Source organism: Mesoplodon mirus, assembly GCF_964341445.2.
Source record: "Mesoplodon mirus genome assembly, chromosome: 11".
Classification (NCBI taxonomy): Eukaryota; Metazoa; Chordata; class Mammalia; order Artiodactyla; family Ziphiidae; genus Mesoplodon; species Mesoplodon mirus.
The window spans coordinates 56929714-56951832 of NC_138987.1; the positions used below are offsets into that span (position 1 = coordinate 56929714).

General features: G+C 41.2%; 1 protein-coding gene across 7 annotated transcripts in view; it reads left to right on the forward strand.

The window, feature by feature from the left end:
- The first annotated feature begins 2781 nt into the window (after positions 1–2781).
- The window catches only part of ATF1 (activating transcription factor 1), a 52515-nt gene continuing 33177 nt past the window's right edge, over positions 2782–22119 (forward strand). For 6 of the 7 annotated variants that reach the window (XR_014295270.1, XM_082635202.1, XM_082635205.1 and 3 more), the window contains exons 1-2: positions 2782–3037; positions 10100–10198. Coding sequence is in view for 5 of the 7 variants with exons in the window: in XM_082635202.1 (XP_082491328.1) it covers positions 10106–10198 (93 nt within the window). In the remaining 2 variants the exon portion in view is untranslated. Of the gene's footprint in view, positions 3038–10099; positions 10199–22119 lie in introns of those variants that run through there. The other variant, XM_082635203.1, reaches the window with a different exon arrangement.

Consider the following 22119-nt stretch of genomic DNA (forward strand, 5'->3'; position numbering starts at 1 on the left):
TTTTAGACCACAAAGCCTACATTTACTAGCTTTAAATAATTTCTGCCTTTTGAGAGCTACCCTGTTCCAGATACTGTTTCACAGCTCTCAAGTCCTCCACTCCAGCTCAGTCCTTTTGTTAACCCATGAGGCTTCTCAGGGTGTGCAGCCAATTAATGTTTTTAGCTAAGTTTCCAGCAGTTATATTGCAGTATCTTCCATACTAATATCCAACATTTATTTAGTGCTTACTCTGTGTCAGGCACTGGCTCTAACTTTACAGGTGTTAAACTCATTTAATCTACAAAACTCCATGGGATAGGTAGTATTGTTAAACCCATTTCATTATAATGTCCCTCTCTCCTAACTAGAAAACAATACTCCAGGAGAGCCCATGAGGTGTCACCACTGGCTTGACCAGTTTATTTTAAAACAGTTACCTTTGAAAGGTAATTGAAAGTTAAATTTCTTTGTTTCACTCTACTTCCTCCCTTCTGAAGTCAAAGACCTGTCCATCTGGTTTATAAAACTCTTACTATTTGGATAGAACTATGTGCATCATAACCAAGACTTTTTTTTTTTCTTCATCTTCAGTTATTCCTCAAGTTGCAGAAGAGTAGTAGGTACAGCTTGTGACACTTCTGTGAGAAAACAAGGCTTCCCTGGTGGCGCAGTGGTTGAGAGTCCGCCTGCTGATGCAGGGGACACGGGTTCGTGCCCCGGTCCAGGAGGATCCCCCATGGCCCGGAGCGGCTGGGCCCGTGAGCCATGGCCGCTGGGCCTGCGCGTCCGGAGCCTGTGCCCTGCAACGGGAGAGGCCATAACAGTGAGAGGCCCACGTACTGCAAAAAAAAAAAGAAAGAAAGAAACAAGGCCAGTGGAAATACTTGTGAGTGGCAGTGTTGCACAGCATAATAATATTTGATTTAGACTTAAGATACTTTATGGGTGGAAGAGGAACTAAAGAAGGAGCAGTCCATGCACATTTTGAAGTTTTCAGTTATTTAGTTTCTTTTGATGGTTGACGTTTTTCAGTCTCCCCATCCCTCTTGTCCTGATCAACGTTTGTTAAGCATTCTGTCTTCTAAGGAAGAAACAACCCGAACAAGAAAAGAACGATAAACTTAGAACCAGCCTCCCAGCCATTAATATTCTGGATTCTAGAATGACTGTCGCTGGACTTTGTTAATCATGAAAGGCCGATGTCTGAGAATCTCTCTCTTCTCCACTCCTTACCTTTATAGAGCACTTTGCTTTCCTATGATATATGACATTTTGATTCTTTAAATAATGTTGGGACATGGGATGAGTATTACAGTTTTCCTAACTTTGATAAGAAGAGACACCTTAGAGAGGCTGGGTGATTTGCCTAATCAAAAATGTAAAGTAAGGGCAGTTGCCTATTGTAGGTTTTAATAGGTAGTCAATGAATGACAATGGATAAACATTAGTGAGTTCTTAGGACAGTCGGGCACAGAGTAACTCTTGAGCTTTAAATCACATTATCTGGCCCTAAGGGTCAAACTAGGAAGGGCTCTATCCACTCAATCAGTTTCTTACTTGGAGATCTCAAACTAGTAAAATTTCAGAAAAATTCTGGAACTTTCTATCAAGAGCAAACTGAAAGGTTTATCATTTGTTGTTTATTATCACTAGAAAGCCATCAAAGAAGATTTTGCAAGGAAATGAATTTTAAAAATTCAGAATAGGGCTTCCCTGGTGGTGCAGTGGTTGAGAATCTGCCTGCTAATGCAGGGGACATGGGTTCGAGCCCTGGTCTGGGAAGGTCCCACATGCCGCGGAGCAACTAGGCCCGTGAGCCACAACTACTGAGCCTGCGCGTCTGGAGCCTGTGCTCCACAACAAGAGAGGCCGCGATAGTGAGTGGCCCCCGCTTGCCACAACTAGAGAAAGCCCTCGCACAGAAAGGAAGACTCAACACATCAAAAATAAATAAATTAATTAATAAACTCCTACTCCCAACATCTTAAAAAAAAAATGAATACCTTATGAATACTATGTTATCTATATATCCATATTGTGAAACCTGGATTATTGAAAGCTTTTAAAAAAAAAAATTCAGAATAATGCATAATCTCTTCTCCATAAAGGTAGACACACATTAAAAAAATATTTTTTAAAGTTTCTGTAATGTATTAAAATGACGGTGTGATTTTATTTTACGACACTCGATCGTACGTAACTTTTTTCTAATTTAAAAGCTGGGGTAAATCTGTGCTTCAGCGTGACACACTTAAGTGCCACTAACACACTAACCCTACGAGTACCTTGTGGGTGTGGCTTTTTAATCCTTTCATGTGTGATGAAAGATACAACTCTTAACGCAGTTTTCCGGGATTAACATTAGTCTGGGTGGTAACAAAAGCTGAGGACAAGCCTTCAAGCTTCAATTCACTCTGTCTACAAGAGGCGGGCAGGTCAGGCGTGGATCAAGGCCGGAGAGGACGACACCTCTAGGCCACAGCAAGTAAGGGCTGAGCGCGACGCCCCAACCGAAGAAAACTGCCCCACACCGAGCGGTCTCCTGACACCCCGAGCAGGTGCTGGCCTCCGAAAACACGTGTGGGAGCAGTGGGGACAGAGCTCCTGAAGCAAAAAGGAACCGCAGGTAACTGTCACGCCCCACTCTCGCCAGAGTAACACCTCCCCGATACTAACTCCCCACCCCGGAGTGCCCCGGCACAAGATGGCGTCGCGTCACGTGCGCAACGCGGTGACGTCGGACGGCGGCCCGCAAGGAGGGACGGCCCTAACCTCACCCCCCACGCTTAGTTACTCAGTTTTGCCCCCCTTCTCTCCCCCGCCCCCGGCCTGGTGTAGATCATGCCGCCAGTGGCGGCCCTGACTGCCGAGGAAACGGTAGTTTAGGACAGTTTGCTGTTACGTGACACTGATTCTCCCCGCCCCGCCTGACCCCTGAGAAAGAGGCACGTCCCCGCCAAGTGAGGGGGTGGGGAAGTGGGTAGTGAATTCGGATCCACCTGGGAGGGGGGAGTGGAAGTTCCCGCCCCGGACAGCAGCGAGGCGGCAGCCACAGGTAAGCGGGGGGGCGGGGGTGGGACGGGCTCCCCTGTCCCCGGGCAAGGGGAGGGCGCGGGGGCGCGGCGCCGGCGGGGACACCAAGCCGGGTTGCGCGCCTGGTGGGGGTCGCGCGGGGCGGCCAAGGTGGGGGAGGGGTGCGGAGGGCGCGCGGCGGAAGGGGGAGGGGCTGCCCGCGGTTCCGGTTCTCCTAACTTGGTCCCCGGCGCCCCTTCAGTCGACGGTCTACTCCTTCCTCCCTCTCGCCTGCTGCCCCCCCCCAATGAAAATTAAACCGAAGACCTCCTGCCGCAGGGTGGCTTTCGCCTCTGAAGCCGCCTCTCTGTGGCCCAAGGCGAGCGCCCTCCGTCGAAGGTCTCGGGGTTGGGGCGGGAGCCGCGGGGAGGGCGGCGTGGCCTTGGCCTCCGCGCGTCTTCCGCCGAGCGCGGCCCGAGACCGGTTATCTCCGCCCGGGACCCCGCAGAGCACGCCGGGCGCCCTCGGGGTGCGGGGCCCAGGACGCTTGCTGTGTGGGCAGAGCCAGCCCTTATCCTCTGGGAGCTTCTAGTCGAGTGGGGAGACAGACGGTAGAATAATCACACACACCCTAAACAATCACGGAAAGGTGCAGCCAGCAGGCGAGGAAGGGGAGTGTGGAGTGACAGAGCTCGTCTGTTTACATCCGGACAGACGATCAAACTGAGCAAACGTTCTCTTTGATTTTCTCCTGTATCACAGAACTAAGCATGGTATTTCTTAGCGTCAGCTACGCCGTGGAGCGTCCCCCTTGATCTCTTTACAGTTATTGTAGATATTAATCACTAGTTGTTTTGTCAGCTTTTGAGGCGTAATGGGCTAAAATAGTCATTGGGAGCCTTTACGTTTCTGAGGCTTATTCAGCATAGATTTGGCAAGCATCTGTCAAACTGGCCTCGTTTGTACACTATGTCTGCAAAATTCGTTTTATCCTGAAAATTTCATTACCAACAGAAATATGCAGTTTTTTAAATGCTGTTTTTCCTATAGACTTTATAATATGCAGTTTACCCGGTGTCTCAATTAGAATCACTACTGTGTTGCTAAAGACGAGTATGTTAAGTCTATTATTTGCAGTTGTCCTTTAAGGTTCGGCTTCGTCTGTGCTACATCTTGCAGTACTACTGTATCACCAGTAGGTGGTAGTACCTTCAAAAATGCTTTTTTTTTTTTTTCACATGTCATCCCATTTATACTAATGAATTTTCAGCTCTAAAGTAGGGTGTTGTCTTGTGCCTGAATTTTCCTGTTTCTAAAGCTAGGTTGGAGTAATTGTCTAAAGATATTTTGTTAACCATTATTTCTATCAGTTTTAAGTAGGTAAACCCAACTAAACACATTGATTTATTCAGCAGTAGTAAGTGCAAGGTATTATATTGGGAACAGGATGTGGTCTTTGACTCCCTAGAGCTTGCGTTTTGGTAGGGAGACAGAAAACAGGCCATTACTATACTGTGATAATAAGTGCCATGAAAGGTGGGGGAAGCATGTGCTGTGGGGATACAGCCAAAGCTTCTAGACCAGTTTAAAGGAGTCATGAAAGTTTGCCTGGAAGTATAACTCATAGGAATAGGCCGCTTGAAGAGGAATAGTGTTTCTGGCAGACGGAATAGCGTACATGAAAGCCTGAAGGTGAGAGAAAGCGGTGCAGGCACATTTGAAGATCTGAAACAAATTCAGTATGACTAATAGCAATTTTGAGGGGAGATTGTGAGTTGAGTTGTGGAAATGTTGAGCAAGAGACTTCTTGCCCGCAGGCTTCTACATCATCTATAGGTGGAGAAACTTAAGACCCTCTTCATTCATCAGATGAGAAAACTATATTTGTTGATGTTTACTATTTTACTGCATACGTGACAGTCTGCTGGGCACAGAGCATACATTCACAAGATAGAGGCCCTGTTCTTAGGCACCTTAAGACTGGGGAAAACAGACATGCCTGTGAACGCAGTTCAGTATGTTAAGTAACCTCATTAGAAATATCTGCAAGTCACAGTGGAACAAGCATTAAGGAAGGAAGGACCTAGAGCAGTTGGGAACATAATGTTTGGGATGAAACTTTGAAAACGAGGAGTTTGTCAGGTGGACAAGTTGGGGATGTGAAGGTATTCTTGGAAGAGGGGCAGTGTGGAATGAAAGAACATGGATTTTGGCTTAAAACAGTCCTGGCTTCAGATCTTGCATTCACATCTTACTGTGAGATCCACAGAAATGGCAATTTCTTTGAGTCTCAATTTACACATCTCTAAAATAGGGAATCCAAAAGCATAATAATAAGGAATCCAGGTGATGATATATAAAGAGCTCTTAGTTTAGTGCCTAGCATATATTCCCTTCTTAACAAGCTTTCTTAAAAGTGCCATGCCTTTACTTTAACATTCTTCATATGTCAGCAGGATCACAGCCTGCTGTGATTTAGCTCCCCAAATTCATTCCCATTGATGGTACTTTTTTTTTCTTCTTTCAGTGTTTATTTTATTCATTTGAAATCCAGTTCGATTCTTTTTTCTTTTTTTTTTTTTTTTTTTTTTTTTTTGCCACACTGCATGGCTTGCAGGATGTTAGTTCCCCGAACAGGGATTGAACCCTGGGGCCATGGCGGTGAAAGCATCGAGTCCTAACCACTGGACTGCCAGGGAACTCCCCCATTGATGGTACTTTTGAAGCTGTGTTTCACTGCCCACTTGTGATTCTGCCCAACTTGGGATTGTTTCATGTTAAGCTTCCATCTGCTGCCTGGGGCTTACTTTATTTTTACAGAAAATGTATGCATAAAATTCTGTGTTGAGCAAGTTTTTAACAGATTGTTAATCTTAACCTTAAGTTTAGGAATAATAGCTTAAAAAAGTAAGCAAATAAAGGTTACATTCTGATAACATCACTAAAAAAATATGTATGTATTGTTAATAATGAGCCGAAGGTATAAAGGCTGCTTTCATTTTGGAAAAATAACTGATTGGTTAATTCCTCTTTAAAAAAATAGAAAATAGGCTGTCTTCTTTTCTGTAGGAAATATAGTTGTAGTAATTGTCCAAAGTGTTATTTGCTGACTGTAGTGGCTTTTACTATGAAATGTCTGATGTTTTGTTGATGATGTTAGTTTCCATTAGATATAAGATTTCTTAATAATATTCTTATGGGGGAAAATCAGTGAGTCACAGTGAAACAAAAGTATCATTTTCAGTAATTTAACAAGGTATTATAAAATCTTTTATAGTTTCTTTCAGTGCTTTAGCATTACATCTTTTTTTTTTCCCTCTCTGCTCTATATTCTTATGTCTTCTGAAATGGAGTGTTTAAAAAGGCATTTTCAGTAGCGACAGTATGTAGAAAGTATAAAATTCCATCTTTGATGCTGTCTGTATGTTTAGTCTTTGGGATTACACTTCTCTTAGTGTAGATTAAAAATAACTGCACTCTTCCTAAAGAAGGGACTATATATAGCTTAAAAGCAGTTCAAGAAACAAGGGAAACACTAGATGAACTTGTCAAAATTTAAAGTTTTAAAATAATCATAGTTACATCATACTGAAAACATTTGTATCAAAATGAAAGAAATAAAATTTATATGAAGAAATAATATAGGGTAATAAGGAAAACACAAGATCTGATAGATGGATGGACAAATAATATGAACAGAGAGCTCACATAACTAATAGAGAATTAAAGAAATGTAAAACAATGTACCATTTTCCATCTATCAGGTTAGTCATGACTAAAAAATTCACGGGACTTTCCTGGCGGTCCCTGGCGGTCCAGCGGTTAAGACTTCACCTTCCAATGCAAGGGGTGCAGGTTTGATCCCTGGTCAGGGACCTAAGATTCCACATGCCTCGGGGCCAAAAACCCAAAACATAAAACAGAAGCAATACTGTAACAAATTCAAGAAAGACTTAAAAAAAAAACCCTGAATTCTTAAAAAAAAAAAAAAAATCCCATTGCTTTCTCATGTGCTTCTGGTGGACTATAATTCTTTCAGAAAACCTTAAATATTTATACTCCTTAACCAGGTAATTCTCATTTTTAGAATATATCCTATGGAAATAATTTTAATTACAGAAAAAGCTTTATATACTAAACATATTAATCTCAGTATTGTTTTGTTTGGTAAAAAAATGTGAATTATGTACATTCACTGGATGGAATATTATGTAGCATTTAAATACGTTTCTATTTGAAACCTAGAAAATATTTGTGATAAATGAAAACAGGATACAAAATTGTACGTACAGTATGTTTATGATTTTTTAAAAGTTGTGGAAAGAGAAGACTGAAAAGAAATTAGACAATATTATAATTAAGTTTTTATCATCCTTTTTCTTTCTGTTATATATTTTCCATGTTAGAAAAAAAGGCTAATGACATATTTAGAGGGAAAAGCATTAGAAACACTTTATGTTTGAGGTGATTTTATACCTTTTCTCAATGGCTAAAAACAGTAGCATCAATCCAGAGTTAAGAATGAATTTACTTTCTGCTGTCCAAAAGGGGGAAAAAAAGAGAAGAAAGAATATGCAGGCTTAAACTTCACTATTATTATATTAATGATGCTAAGGGCCAAGTACCTAGTTGCCCGCCCCCCCCCAAAATTCTTTGAATTGTGGTAAAATACACATAAAATAAAATTTACTGTCATAACCATTTTGAAGTATACAATTCAGTAGTGTTAAGTACATTACATTATTGTACCGCCAATATACAGAACTTTTTCATACCCATTAAACAACAACTACCCATCTCCCCTCCCTCCAGTCCCTATTAACCACCATTCTACTTTGTTTCTATTGGTTTAACTACTAAGTACCTTAAATAAGTGAAAGCATTCAGAATTTGTCTTTTTGTGACTGGTTTATTTTACTTAACATATGTCCACAAAGTTCATTCATGTTGTAGCATGTGTCACGATTTCCTTTCTTTTTTTTTTTTTTTTTTTTTTTTCTGTACGCGGGCCTCTCGCTGTTGTGGCCTCTCCCGTTGCGGAGCACAGGCTCCGGACGCGCAGGCTCAGTGGCCATGGCTCACGGGCCCAGCGGCTCCACGGCATGTGGGGTCCTCCCGGACCGGGGCACGAACCCACGTCCCCTGCATCGGCAGGCGGACTCTCAACCACTGCACCACCAGGGAAGCCCACGATTTCCTTTCTTTTTAAAGCTGAATAATATACCATTGTATATGTATATCACATTTTGTTTATTCATCCACTGATGAATATTTGAGTTGCTTCCACCTTTTAGCTATTGTTAATAATTCTCCTATGCACATAGGTGTACGAATGTCTCTGTAAGACCCTGCTTTCAATTCTTTTGGATATACACCAAAAAATGGGATTGCTGGATCATATAGTAATTCTATCTTTAATTTTTTGGGTTACCACCATATTGTTCTCCATAGCGACCGCACCATTCTACACTCCCAACCACAGTGCACAAATGTTCCAGTTTCTCCACATCATTGCTAACACTTATTTTCTGTTTTTTTAAAAAAATATATTAACCAACCTAATGGGTGTGAGGTGATATCTTAATGTAGTTTTGATTTGCATTTCCCTAATAATTAGTGAAATTGAGCATCTTTTCATTTGTTTGCTGGCTGGCCCTCTCTCTTTTTATGTCTTTTCACATAATTAGAAAAACCTTAAATTCTACCCAAATCTTTTACCAGCCTCTTTCTAAGTGGTTCTCCTATTTGACATATTCCATCTCTCATAACCCATTTATTCTCATTCTTACCCAGCCTACATGTCCTGCAATTGATTATCTAGAATCATCTAGATCTTTAGAAACTCCTTAGTTATGGTTTCATTTATTTATTTATTCTGTTCAACCTTTGCTTAATAAGTTCTCTATATTAAACTATGTATGCAATTAGAAACTGTTCCCTAGGGGACATCCCTGGCAGTCCAGTGGTTAAGACTCTGCACTTCCACTGCAGGGGGCACAGGTTCAATCCCTGGTCGGGAACTAAGATCCCACATGTTGCACGGCCAAAAAAAGAAAAGAAAAGAAACTGTTCCCTAGACTGTAGAAAAGAATGCTTGGGCTTCCCTGGTGGTTAAGAATACACCTGCCAATGCAGGGGACACAGGTTCGAGCCCTGGTCCGGGAAGATCCCACATGCCGTGGAGCAACTAAGCCCATGCGCCACAACTACTGAGCCTGTGCTCTAGAACCCGTGAGCCACAACTGCTGAGCCCATATGCCACAACTACTGAGCCTGCGCTCTAAAGCCTGTGCTCCGCAACAAGAGAAGCCACCACAATGAGAAGCCCGTGCACCACAACGAAGCGTAGCACCCGCTCGCTGCAACTAGAGAAAGCCCCCATGCAGGAATGAAGACCCAAGGAAGCAAAAATTAAATTTAAAAAAAGAAAAAAATTTTTTTATTTAAAGAAAAAAAAAAGAAAAAGAAAAGAATGCTTGTGTTCCTGCACAGAAGACTATCTTATATATACCATTTATTAAATTTAAACATGTTCATATGGATCAAAATTCAAAAAATTTAAAGGAATATGGAAGGAAAATCTCTTTTCTCTCTCTGTACCATAGCTACCAGTTCTCTTCCATGGAGGTAACCCAGTTACCAATTTTTAAGCAACTATAGAGTATACTATCCATATTCTGAAGCTTTTTTTTTTTTTTTTTGCGGTACGTGGGCCTCTCACTGTTGTGGCCTCTCCCGTTGCGGAGCGCAGGCTCAGCGGCCATGGCTCACGGGCCTAGCCGCTCTGCGGCATATGGTATCTTCCCGGACTGGGGCACGAACCCGCGTCCCCCACATCGGCAGGCGGACTTGCAACCACTGCACCACCAGGGAAGCCCTGTAGCACTTTTTATTTGCCATTTTAAAAGGTCTTATCATAGGTCACTACACATGCAGAGCGAAGGTGTGAAAACATGAATCTGGATAAATTGAGCTCAGCCCTTAGTATAGAAAAGCCCTGTCTTGTTCCTCTTAAAAAGTATGCATGTTAAGAAAAGAAATGTCTTAAGATTTTTTGAAAATGAAGTTCGAAAGCATCTTTTAACTTTTTTTTTTCCCCTTACAGTTGATTATGGAAGATTCTCACAAGAATAACGCTTCAGAGACAGCACCTCAGTCTGGTTCAACAGTTCAGGGAGCTCATATTTCTCATATTCCTCAACAGGTAAGGCAGGAACCAGCCAAAACATTGAGCCAGTTAGGAATATTTGTTATGCAGATTAATCTGTTGTTTCAGATCACCAATTACTAACGTTCAAAAAAAGAACCAAGCAAAAGAGAAAAAAAAACCTGTAAAATGTTGAAATGTATGGAAGGAAGGAATATCTGATTTAAATATCTTGTCAAGATCATTCAGTTTTGTTTTCTGTTATACATAGAATATTTAGTGTTTTAACATGTATATACTTCTCAAAACTTGGGGAGGTAGAGTTCATTTTATGCGGTACATGATTATTTTAGATTTTTTTTCAGACTAATTTTGTTGCTGCATAAGAAAAATGAAAAATTATTTGGCCCTTTGGGCTGACTTGAAATAGAGACTAATAGTTTCAGGAGGCAAACCATCTTCAACAGATGTATTGTGGATATAAAGGAAATATTTTTGCTGAACTGGAAAATAGGCATATTCATTAGAGAATTTAAGTTGACAGACATGCATATTGCAGAACTGATGATATTTTTAAAATTTCAAATAGTCTGATCCATGCACCTGACCCACTTCAGGGAAAACAACTGAAACTATGTATTGCCAGTGACAGGATTTGAACTTTCAAGTAAAAATTAGAATTTTGGATAACTTGTATTCACCATTGTGAACTTGACAGCTTCCCAGTAGCTACCAACTTTTTCGTTACAAAATTGTGTTACAAAATCATGCATGGTATAAGATCCATTCAGAATGCAAGATACACCAATGGATTTTAATGTTAACAGAATACACAGAGTTCAAATTGTACATTGCAGACAACCTTTAAGAAACTACAACCTGTCAAGTTTTAATGTGGTTTCAAAGGAGAATATCCATAGTTATCTGAAAAAACAATTAAAACACCCCTCCCTTTTCTGACTACATACCTGAGTGAGGCCAGACTTTCTTCATATACCTCAGCAAAACAACATATGGCAAATATTTAATGTAGAAGTTTTCTATTAACTCAAACATTAAGGAGATTTGCAGAAATGTAAAACAGTGTCATGTCTCTCATGAATTTGGGGGGGATATTTAGTCATATTAGTGAAAATATATCATTTATGTTAACATGTAATGGATTTATGATTGTTTTTATTTTTTATAAATTTATTTATTTTATTTATTTTATTTTTGGCTGTGTTGGGTCTTCGTTGCTGCACGCGGGCTTTCTCTATTTGCTGTTTTTAAATGAACCGTTAGGGCTTCCCTGGTGGCGCAGTGGTTGAGAGTCCGCCTGCCGATGCAGGGGACACGGGTTCGTGCCCCGGTCTGGGAAGATCCCACGTGCCGCGGAGCGGCTGGGCCTGTGAGCCATGGCTGCTGAGCCTGCGCGTCCGGAGCCTGTGCTCCACAGCGGGAGAGGCCACAACAGTGAGAGGCCCACATACTGCAAAAAAAAAAAAAAAAAAAAAAAAAAATGAACTGTTAAATAGTTTTTTTGGCATGAGAACTCTTAGTTGCAGCATGCATGTGGGATGATCTAGTTCCCTGACCAGGGATCGAACCTGTGTCCCCTGCATTGGGAGCACAGAGTCTTATCCACTTTACCACCAAGGAAGTCCCTCAGTGTTTGCTTTTGGATTGGATGTGGGTTTAGAGGGAAAAAGGAGTCAAGATTGACTCTACAGTTTTTGACTTGAATAACAGTAAGAATAGAGTTGCTATTTACTGAGATGGACAACATTGGTGCATTTTTTTTTTCTTTTTGGGGAGATGTTGGCAATCAGGAATTTAGCTTTTGGGCATGTTAAATTTATGATACTATATTTGTTAGTTTTCTTTGCTGCAAAACAAATTACCACAAATTTAGTGGCTTAAAACAATACAACACACATTTATTATCCTAAAATTTCTGTCTTAGTTGGGTTCTGTGCTTCAGAGTTTCACAAGCTGCAATCAAGATGTTGGCTAGGGCTGGCTTCTTATCTGGAGACTAGAATGGAGAAGAATTCACTTCTAAGCTCACTCAGGTTGTTGGCAGAATTCATTTTATTGCAGCTGTAGGACTGAGAACTTTAATTTTTTTAGCTGGAGGCCACCCTCAGCTCTTAGAGGTCTCCTGCAATTCACTGCCACCTGGCCCTCTCCAATAAGTAGTTCACAACATGGCAGCCTGCTACTTTAAGTTCAGCAGGAGAGTGAGAGTGAGTCTGCTGACAAGACAGAGTCTTATATAATATAACATAATCAAGGGAATGATCTCCCATTCCTTAGCCATGAAATGTGACATAATCACAGCGATGACGTCCGATCATCTTTGCCTTATTCTGTTGGTTAGAAGCAAGCCACAGATCCCTCCTGCACTCAAGGGGAGAGGATTACACAAAGGCATGAACACCAGAAGGTGGGGACCATAGGGGCCACCTTAGAATTTGTCTGCCAAATCATACAAGTAGATTTGTCCAATAGGTAGTTGGATATATATGGTCTGGAGTCCAGGGGAGAGGTCCAGACTGGAAGTATAAATTTAGGCATTCTAGATATATAGGTGGTATTTAAACTCACTGGGTGATTTCTGGCTTCCATTTAGGATGTAGAAAGCTGGAAAGCATATTGCTCCCACTGTAAAACAAGAGTAAGCTATAATATACAAAAATCATAATTTCTTTCGACACATTAGTAGTGGCATGTGGGCATGGCTCACCATAGCAGTAGCAGAGCACAGGAAGAAGGCAGGGCTGTCATACAGGGGAAATAAGAATTTAGCTAAATTGAGGCTTCCCTGCTGGCACAGTGGTTAAGAATCCGCCTGCCAATGCAGGGGACACGGGTTCGAGCCCTGGTCCAGGAAGATCCCACGTGCCGCGGAGCAACTAAGCCCGAGGGCCACAACTACTGAAGCCCGCGCGCCTAGAGCCCATATTCCACAACAAGAGAAGCCACCGCAATGAGAAGCCTGTGCACCGCAACGAAGAGTAGCCCCCGCTCACCACAACTAGAGAAAGTCCGTGGGCAGCAACGAAGACCCAATGCAGCCAAAAATAAAAATAAATAAAATAGATACAACATTAAAGAAACTAAAAATGGTCAAAAAAGAGAAGAACTTAGCTAAATTTTTATTGAATTGCTAAAGTCTAAGTGTAGGCTAGTATGAGAATATAGAACCCTTGGGAGCTGCAGACACAGGGTAGGTAACACCCACTCCAGGGATCTCCAAGAGCTGCTCATGAGAAAGATTAGGGGAAGCAAGGGAGACAAGAGAAAGCCTCTCTAGGTGGTACAGGCCTGCCTGGACCCTTCTCCCCTGTGGAAAAGAGCTTTAATCCACTGGGGGAAGGGAATAAACCCCATTTTCCAGTGTGGGTGGGAGAAGTGAAAAGAAAAAGAAAATCCATAAACCCTGAGGGAAGGGCAGAAAACTTTCCTGGGTTCAGACCATTAGTTTTCCTACTACTTGGAGAAAGCCCTATCCCCTGAGACTGAGACTAGGCCAGGATAACAGAGCAACTTCTCTGTCTCCCCTCAGCTCCTCCAGCAAGTAAAGCAATAGCAGTTTATCCCTGGGGAGGGCTAAGAGTATGGAGAGACACTCTGGGTCAGGTGCACAGAGAAAGCCTAAAGCTGAGGGTGGAGCAAGATCACTGAGAAAAACCCTCTGGCAAACCAGGCCCCACCCTAAGCAGAAGGTCACACTAGAGGAATTTAGAGCCGGTAGTGTACTTAAGGTAATCATAACAAAACCCAAACCCTGCTCAATTCCTGAATAGATTGATTCATCCCTCCCCCAGCCACCACCTGCACTAAAAGCCTAGGAGAAGTAGTGAAGAACTACCACGCCATTTTTAGGCATGAATACTGTTTCCTCAGTCTCTACTATCTTACACATGATGTCCATCATTCAGCCAAAAATTATGAAGCACATACAAAAAAGCAAGGAAATAATCACCCACTCTCAAAAGTAAAAATGATCAGTAGACTCAGAATGACTCAGTTGTTAGAAGTATCAAATAGTGAATTTAAAATAATAATAATATATTAAAGGCTATAGTGGAAAAAGTGGACAATATGTATGAACGGGAGGTAAATTTCAGCAGAGGAATAAAAACTGTATGAAAGAGTCAAATGGAAATGCTAGAAATAAAAATTGTGACATAGATGAATTATGTTTTGGGGCTTATTAGTAGCCTTGACACAGCTGAGGAAAGAATCAGTGAACTTGAAGATAGGCCAAGAAAAATTATCCAAACTGAAAAAAGAAAAAAAGTGGGGAGAAAAACAGAACAGAGCATCTGAGAGCTGTGGCACAATATCTAAATATTTAACATAAGTGTAATTAAAGTCATGGGACTACATGACATTCCTGGGGGTGAGTGTAGTCAGAGATGAGATCAATGGATTTGACTCTGGGACTTTCCAACATTTGGGGTTTGGGGAGATTGAAGAGGGATGGCCAAAGCAGTAAAAAACATCAAGAGAAATCGGGATCATGGAAATTAGGAACGAGGTGATGACCAACTATGTAAAATGCTGCTGGTATAGGTCAAATGAGGAGTAACAGTAACTATTATATAGTCGATCTGCATTATTCAAGGATTTTTTTTTTTTTTGGCCACACCTTATGGCATGCAGGGATCAAACCTGCACCCCCTGCAGTGGAAATGTGCAGTCTTAACCACTGGACTGCCCGGGAAGTCCCTCAAGGATTCTGTATTTGCAAATTCACCTACTTGATAAAATTCATTTGTAACCCCCAAATCAGTACGCACTCTTGTGGTCATTAGTGGACGTGTGTGGAGTAGTGAAAAATTTGAGTCACTTCTCAGTTGAGGTCGAACAGTGCAATACTCTGTCTTACAATTTTAGGTCTCATACTATAAACAATTCTCCTTTTTGTGGTCTAGTTAGTGCCGTGTTTTTCACATTACTGTGCTTTTTGCTGGTGATGTTGCTGTTTAAAATGGCCTCTAAGCATAGTGCTTAAGTGTTAAGTGCAAGAAGGCTGTGATGTACCTTATGTAGAAAATACATGTGTCCGATAAGTGTCATTCCGGTGTGACTTGTAGTGCTGCTGACCAGAAGTTCAATGTTAATGAATTAACAGTGCTATATTCCGGGCTACCAAAATAAAGCTAATGTTGCAATAAAACAAGTCACGCAAATGTTTCGTTTTCCACTACATATAAAAGTTATGTTTACACTATATCGTAGTCTATTAAAATGTGCCATAGGGCTCCCCTGGTGGCGTAGTGGTTGAGAATCTGCCTGCCAGTGCAGGGGACACGGGTTCGAGCCCTTGTCTGGGAAGATCCCACATGCCGCGGAGCAACTAGGCCCGTGAGCCACAACTACTGAGCCTGCGCGTCTGGAGCTTGTGCTCCTCAACAAGAGAGGCCACGACAGTGAGAGGCCCGCGCACCGCGATGAAGAGTGGCCCCCCCACTCACCGCAACTAGAGAAAGCCCTTGCACGGAAACGAAGACCCAACACAGCCATAAATAAATAGATAGATAGATAGATAAATAGATAGATAGCAAGCCATAGCATTCTGTCTAAACAATGTACATACTTTAATTAGAAAATACTTTATTGCTGGAATTCCCTGCTGGTCCAGCTTTCACTGCTGAGGGCGGGCCTGGGTTCAATACCTGGTCAGGGAACTAAGATCCCACAAGCCATAAGGCCAAGGGAAAAAAAAAACCTTTATTCCTAAAAAGTGCTAATTTTTGTGCCTTTAGTGAGACTTGCTCTATGCAAGGTTGCCACAGACCTTCAATTTGTAAAAAATGCAGTGTCTGCAAAGCACAATAAAGTGAAGTGCAATAAAACAAGGTATGCCTGTATTAAATAAGGTGTCTTTAAACAGAAACACACTTAAAACAAGGTTATATGTTGACCAGTTGATAAAAATATTGTGCCCAGAGGCTTGCAGCAACCTAACCCTGTATTTCCCCAGGAACAATGGTTCAGCATTTGCTAATTCAGTGTACATGGCAGCTTTATAGAACATAACCACAAATAACAAGAGTTGACTGTATTTGGCAACATGGAGTTAGTTCATTGACAACCTTGACAAGAACTGTTTTCAGTCGAAGTGGGGATAAAAATCTAATTAGATCTAAGAGAACATGGGAAAAAGAAAAGGGGGGAGAAAATAAGGAGAGGAGTTTTGCTGCAAAGGGATCTACAAAATGAAGTTGCTGGAGGGGGTTTTATAAGTCATGGAAGTTTTATTTTTATTACTTTTTATGATGGGAGGAATTAACAGCCTGTCTATATACCAGTGGGAGTGATGCAATAATATTTGATGACACAGGACATATAGAAGGGACAATCTGGGATGATGTCCTTCAGGAGGGGCGGGGATGAGCATTAGTCTGCAAGTGGAAAAATTTATTTTACATGAGCATGGGTACCTCATTCATAATAAGAAAGCAAGCAAATACAGGTTAGGTAGGTAGACTGGGGATGAGGTACTCTGAAAGTTTTCTTTTGATAACTTCTTTTTCAGTCAGATAAAATGTTTTGAGAACGTAAGTGGACTAGGGATATATAGTAGGATTGTTGGAGAGCATTAACAGTCCACTTGAGGTTACTGATCATGAACTTAAAGTGTGACCATTAAGTTCAGTTGTGTGTCTTTCTCCAGTCAGATTCAGGTACTTGCATACACGTTACAGGCATAGAGTATGTGAGTTAACAGGTTGCTGTTTAGTCCAGAGACTACAGTGAAGCAAAAAAAGACAAGGACATTGAAGGTTATGTGATACAGTGATTATAATGCTGGACCATGGAATTTAAGCTGTATAAGGAAGAAGTGGGGACTTGGTGGGGTCAAGAGCAGGGAAAAGATAGTAGACTCGATGGATTATAAGTTCCTATGGAGTCCAAGAGGTAGTAGAGGTAGTGAGTTGGAAGTAGGTGGTACTCAGAGAGAGGGATACTTGAATTTGAGATTATTGGGGGGGGGGGGGTTATTGGTAATGATAAAGTTTAGGTAAGTAGTTCTCAACTGGAGTGGTACTGCTTCCCCACTGAGATGTCTAGAAATATGTAGGGGGGTAGGGATGGGGGTTGCCACTGGCATTTAATGGGCAATTTAGAGATGCTAAATGTTTTTCATTGAGCAGGATATTCCTGCACGTGGAAGAATTGTCCTGCCCCAAATGCCTGTTTAGAAACCCTGTAGGGTATGACAATGGGAGTGGGTGGCCGAGAAGGGTAGAAGACAGGGCTTTGGAGGAGAGGAATCAAAAACTGGCCCAGGCATGGAAGGATACTGGATGTTGCACACTGAGATCACCACAAATTATATCAGGAATAGTATTGGAGAGAAAAGAGTGATCCTGGGGCTAAAGTCTTAAAGAAATGAGGGGACATGACTGCCACAAGGACAGTCTACTGATCTGAGCCTCAAAGTTGGGAGTTTTCAGGTAGAACTTGGGACAGTGGCCTGGAAGTAGCAATGAAGAGCAAAGGAAATACTCACTCTGTCTGTAGGCTCATGTTATGAGTGCAGGAGAGAGGCAGTGTTCTCCAGAGGAGAGCAGAGGTTCAATTATGGCAAGAAGGTGAAGGGGAGGGACTCAGTACTTGATGAATTTCATTTAATTACAAAGTATATATAGATTGAGAGGCAGCCTTGCTTAAGACCTGGTCTGAATCCTGGTTTTGTCATTTAGTGACTCTGGAACATTGACTAAGTCACTTAACTTATTTATTAAATCACTTTTTAAAAAAAAATCGTTTTATTTATTTATTTTTGGCTGCGTTGAGTCTTCGTTGCTGCACACAGGCTTTTCTCTAGTTGCGGCGAGTGGGGGCTACTCTTCCTTGTGGTGCACAGGCTTCGTATTACAGTGGCTTCTCTTGTTGCAGAACATGGGCTCTAGGTGTGTGGGCTTCAGTAGTTGTGGCACGTGGGCTCTGTAGTTGCAGCTCGTAGGCTTTAGAACACAGGCTCAGTAGTTGTGGCACATGGGCTTAGTTGCTCCGAGGCATGTGGGATCTTCCCAGACCAGGGATCGAACCCGTGTCCCCTACATTGGCAGGCGGATTCTTAACCACTTCTCCACCAGGGAAGTCCCCACTTAACTTATTTAGACTTGATGTTCAGCATCTGGAAATAAAGGTATTGGACTTGTTGATCTGTAAAGTCTTTTCCAGCTCCTAACTTTCAGTAATTCTCATACCGTAGAGAAATTTGTGTACTTTAACTGTGTGTGAATGGGGAAAACAATGTTGATAGTAATAGGTAACATTTATTGAGTATCCACTGTGTGCCAAGTGTATTGTAAGCATTTTACATGTTTTAATGCCTTCAAACCTCTTACCAACCTACTGTGCTTTTCTAATACCCATTTTAGAGGTCACACAACTTGGAAGGCTAGAGACATGATTTGAATTCCAGCAGTTTGACTCTCTCACAGCTTGGGTTTCCTGAGAAGCAGACAATGCGATGGACATTAGCATGCAGGAGGTTTATTAGGAGGTCCTCTTGGGATTGCCACCTGTGGAAGGGAAAGAGAGGAATAGAGGACACAGGATTGAACAGAGGGAAAAGCTGGACTTTGATTCAGTCTCCATGAAGACCTCAACTGACCCTATAGGGAAATTTGAAGCTGAGATAGCTCTTCAGAATTGGGGTAAGGGACCAGCCAGGGCTTTATATTCCTGCATGCACCAGGCACTGGATCTTGACTGACTTGGGAAGGGGTACGTGTGACCTCAGGCAGAGTAACTCTCATCAGCCAGGGCAATTCCAAAGAGGGCTGACAACTGAGCACTGTCAGCAGCTGTCTTCCAGCAGCTGGGGAATAAGTCTTTTATCAGAGAAAAGGGGATCTGGCTGTTGCATCATGGTGTCCACTACAACTGCAGACTTTATAATCACCACAGTCCTTTGTTGCCTCCAGGCAGTAGATGATGATAAATGAGGATAATTTAAGAAATTAACAAATAGGCTTGGCTCCAGAACACTTTTAAAACAGATTGATTTTCATTCCATTCATATTTTTGACATGAGAATTTAGCCCAAGGGTTCATCCAGGGATAAGCTAAGAATGTGTGTGCGCGGGAGCCAGTGTTTTTGGTAATCCTTTCTTACCTGGTGATTATCTGTCTAATGTTTTGGATGTGCTTGGTCATGTTGATTTTACTTTTTAGAAAAGAAAGATTCTTCTATAGAGAGTTAGAAATCTAGGTGAATTTATTTCGATGTTTCCAGTATGAATCGTATAGGGAATAGAAGAATAATTTTTCTTTTTCATTTGCTTAATAGGGGCTTTCACAGAGCTAAAGGTTTTAAATTTTGATTAGGTCCAATTTATAAATTTTTCCTTTTATGGATTGTGCTGATGTTATCTAAGAGCTCTTTGCCTAGAACTAACTCTCAATTTTTTTTCCCTGTTTCTTCCTAAAAGTTTTAAAGTTTTATGTTTTACATTTAAGTCCACAATTCATTTTAAGGTAATTTTTGTATAGATTTGAGGGGTTTTGTTATGTATGTACAATTGCTACAGCACCATTTGTTGAAAAGAATATCTCTCCTCCACGGAATTGCTTTTGCACCTTTGTCGGAATCATTTGGGCATATTTGTCTATTTCTGAGTTCTCTGTTATGTTCCACTGATCTATATGTCTGTCCCTCTGTCAGTGCCACACTGTCTTACCATGTAATAGTAAGCCCTAACATCAGGAAGATGATTCCTCACATTTTATTCTTCTTTTTCAAAATTGTTTTGGCTATTTTAGGTCTTTTTCCTTTCCATATAAATTTTGGAATAAGCTTATCTATGTCTGCAAACCTGTAGATCAGTTTGGGGAGAAATGACATCTTGTTGACTCTTCCAGTCCTCGAATATAGTAAATCTCTCCAGTTACTCAATCTCCTTTGATTTCTTTCCGTAACATATTGTCATTTTCAACATACAGATCCCATACGTGTTTCGTTAGACTTACACCTAAGTATTTCATTTTCTTTGGAGCAGTTGTAAATAATACTGCATATTTTCTTTGGAGCTATTGTAGATGATATTGTGTTAATTTTGATTTCACTTGTTTGTTGTAAGGACATAGAAATGCAGTTGATTTTTGTTTATTGATCTTGTACCTTGCAACATTGCTGAACTCACTTATTAGTTCTAGGAGGGATGATTTGGGGCTTTTTAATATTCCTTAGGATTTTTAATGTATAGTCATGTCATCTGCAAATAGAGTTGGTTTTATTTCTTTTCCAATCTGTATGCGCTTTCTTTTTCTTGCCTTATTGCACTGGCTAGAACTTCCAGAATTATCTTGAATAGAGTGGTGAAAATGGACATCCTTTCATTGTTCCCAGTTTCAAAGGGAAAGCATTCATACTTTCATCATTAAACCTGACATTAGCTGTAAGTCTTTTATAGATGCTCTTTGTGAGTTTGAGGAAGTTCCCTTCTATTCCTAGTTTTCTGAGAGGTTTTTTGTTTTTTTATTTTTCCCATGAAATGATGTTAAGATTATCAGATGGCTTTTTCTGTATCAATTGGTGTGATCATGTGATTTTATAACTGGAAGTTTGTACGTCTTGATCCCCTTCATCTATTTTGCCCAACCTTTCATTCCCCACCCTGTGGCAAACCTGTTTGTTCTCCTCTATCTATGAGTCTGTATCTTTTGTTTGTTCATTTTATTTGTTTTTATAGATTCCACATGTAAGTAAAATCATATAGTATTTGTTTTTCTCTGTCTCACTTAGCATAATACCCTCTAGATCCATCCATGTTGTTGCAAATGGCAAGATTTCATTCTTTTTTATGGCTAATATTCCAGTGCGTGCGTGCGTGTGTGGTGTGTGTGTACACGTACGTACCTCATCTTCTTTATCCATTCATCTATCAAAGGACACTTAGGTTGCTTCCATATCTTGGCTGTTGTAAATAATGCTGCCATCAACATAGGGGTGCATATTTCTTTTTGAACTAGTGTTTTTGTTCTCTTTGGGTAAATACCCAGAAGTGGAATTGCTGGGCCGTATGGTAGTCCTATTTTTAATTTTTTGAGGAACCTCCATACTGCTTTCCATTGTGTTTGTACCAATTTACATTCTCAACAACAGTGCATGAGGGTTCCCCCTTTCCTTACATCCTTGCCAACACTTGTTATTTGTTGTCTTTTTGATGATAGCCATTCTGATGTGAGGTGATATCTCATTGTGGTTTTGGTTTGCATTTCCCTAATGATTAGTGATATTGAGCATCTCTGCATGTGTCTGTTGGCAATCCTGTATGTCTTTTTGGGGAAAATGTCTATTCTGGTCTTCTGCCTATTTTAAAATTTGGATTGTTTGGGGGTTTTTTGGTATTGAGTTGTATGAGTTCTTACTATATTTTGGATATTAACTCCTTATTGGATATATCATTTGCAAATATCTTCTCCCATTTAGTAGGTTGCCTTTTTTTTTTTTAGTTTATTTATTTTTGGCTGCACTGGGTCTTCATTGCTGCACACAGGATTTCTCTAGTTGTGGATAGTGGGGGACTACTCTTCATTGTGGTGTGTGGGCTTCTCATTGCAGTGGCTTCTCTTGTTGTGGAGCACAGGCTCTAGGCACATGGGCTTCAGTAGTTGTGGCACACAGGCTCAGTAGTTGTGGCTCACAGGCTTTAGAGCTCAGGTTCAGTAGTTGTGGCACATGGGCTTAGTTGCTTCACGGCATGTGGGATCTTCCCGGACCAGGGCTTGAACCTGTGTCCCCTGCATTGGCAGGTGGATTCTTAACCACTGTGCACCAGGGAAGTCCGGCCTTTTTGTTTTGATGATATTGTCTTTCGCTGTGAAAAAGTATTTAAGTTTGATGAAGTACCATTTATTTATTTTTGCTTTTGTTGCCCGTGCCTGAGGAGACAGATCCAAAAAAATATTACTAAGACCAATGTCGGAGTTTACTGTCTCTTTTCCTCTAGGAGTTTTACGGTTTC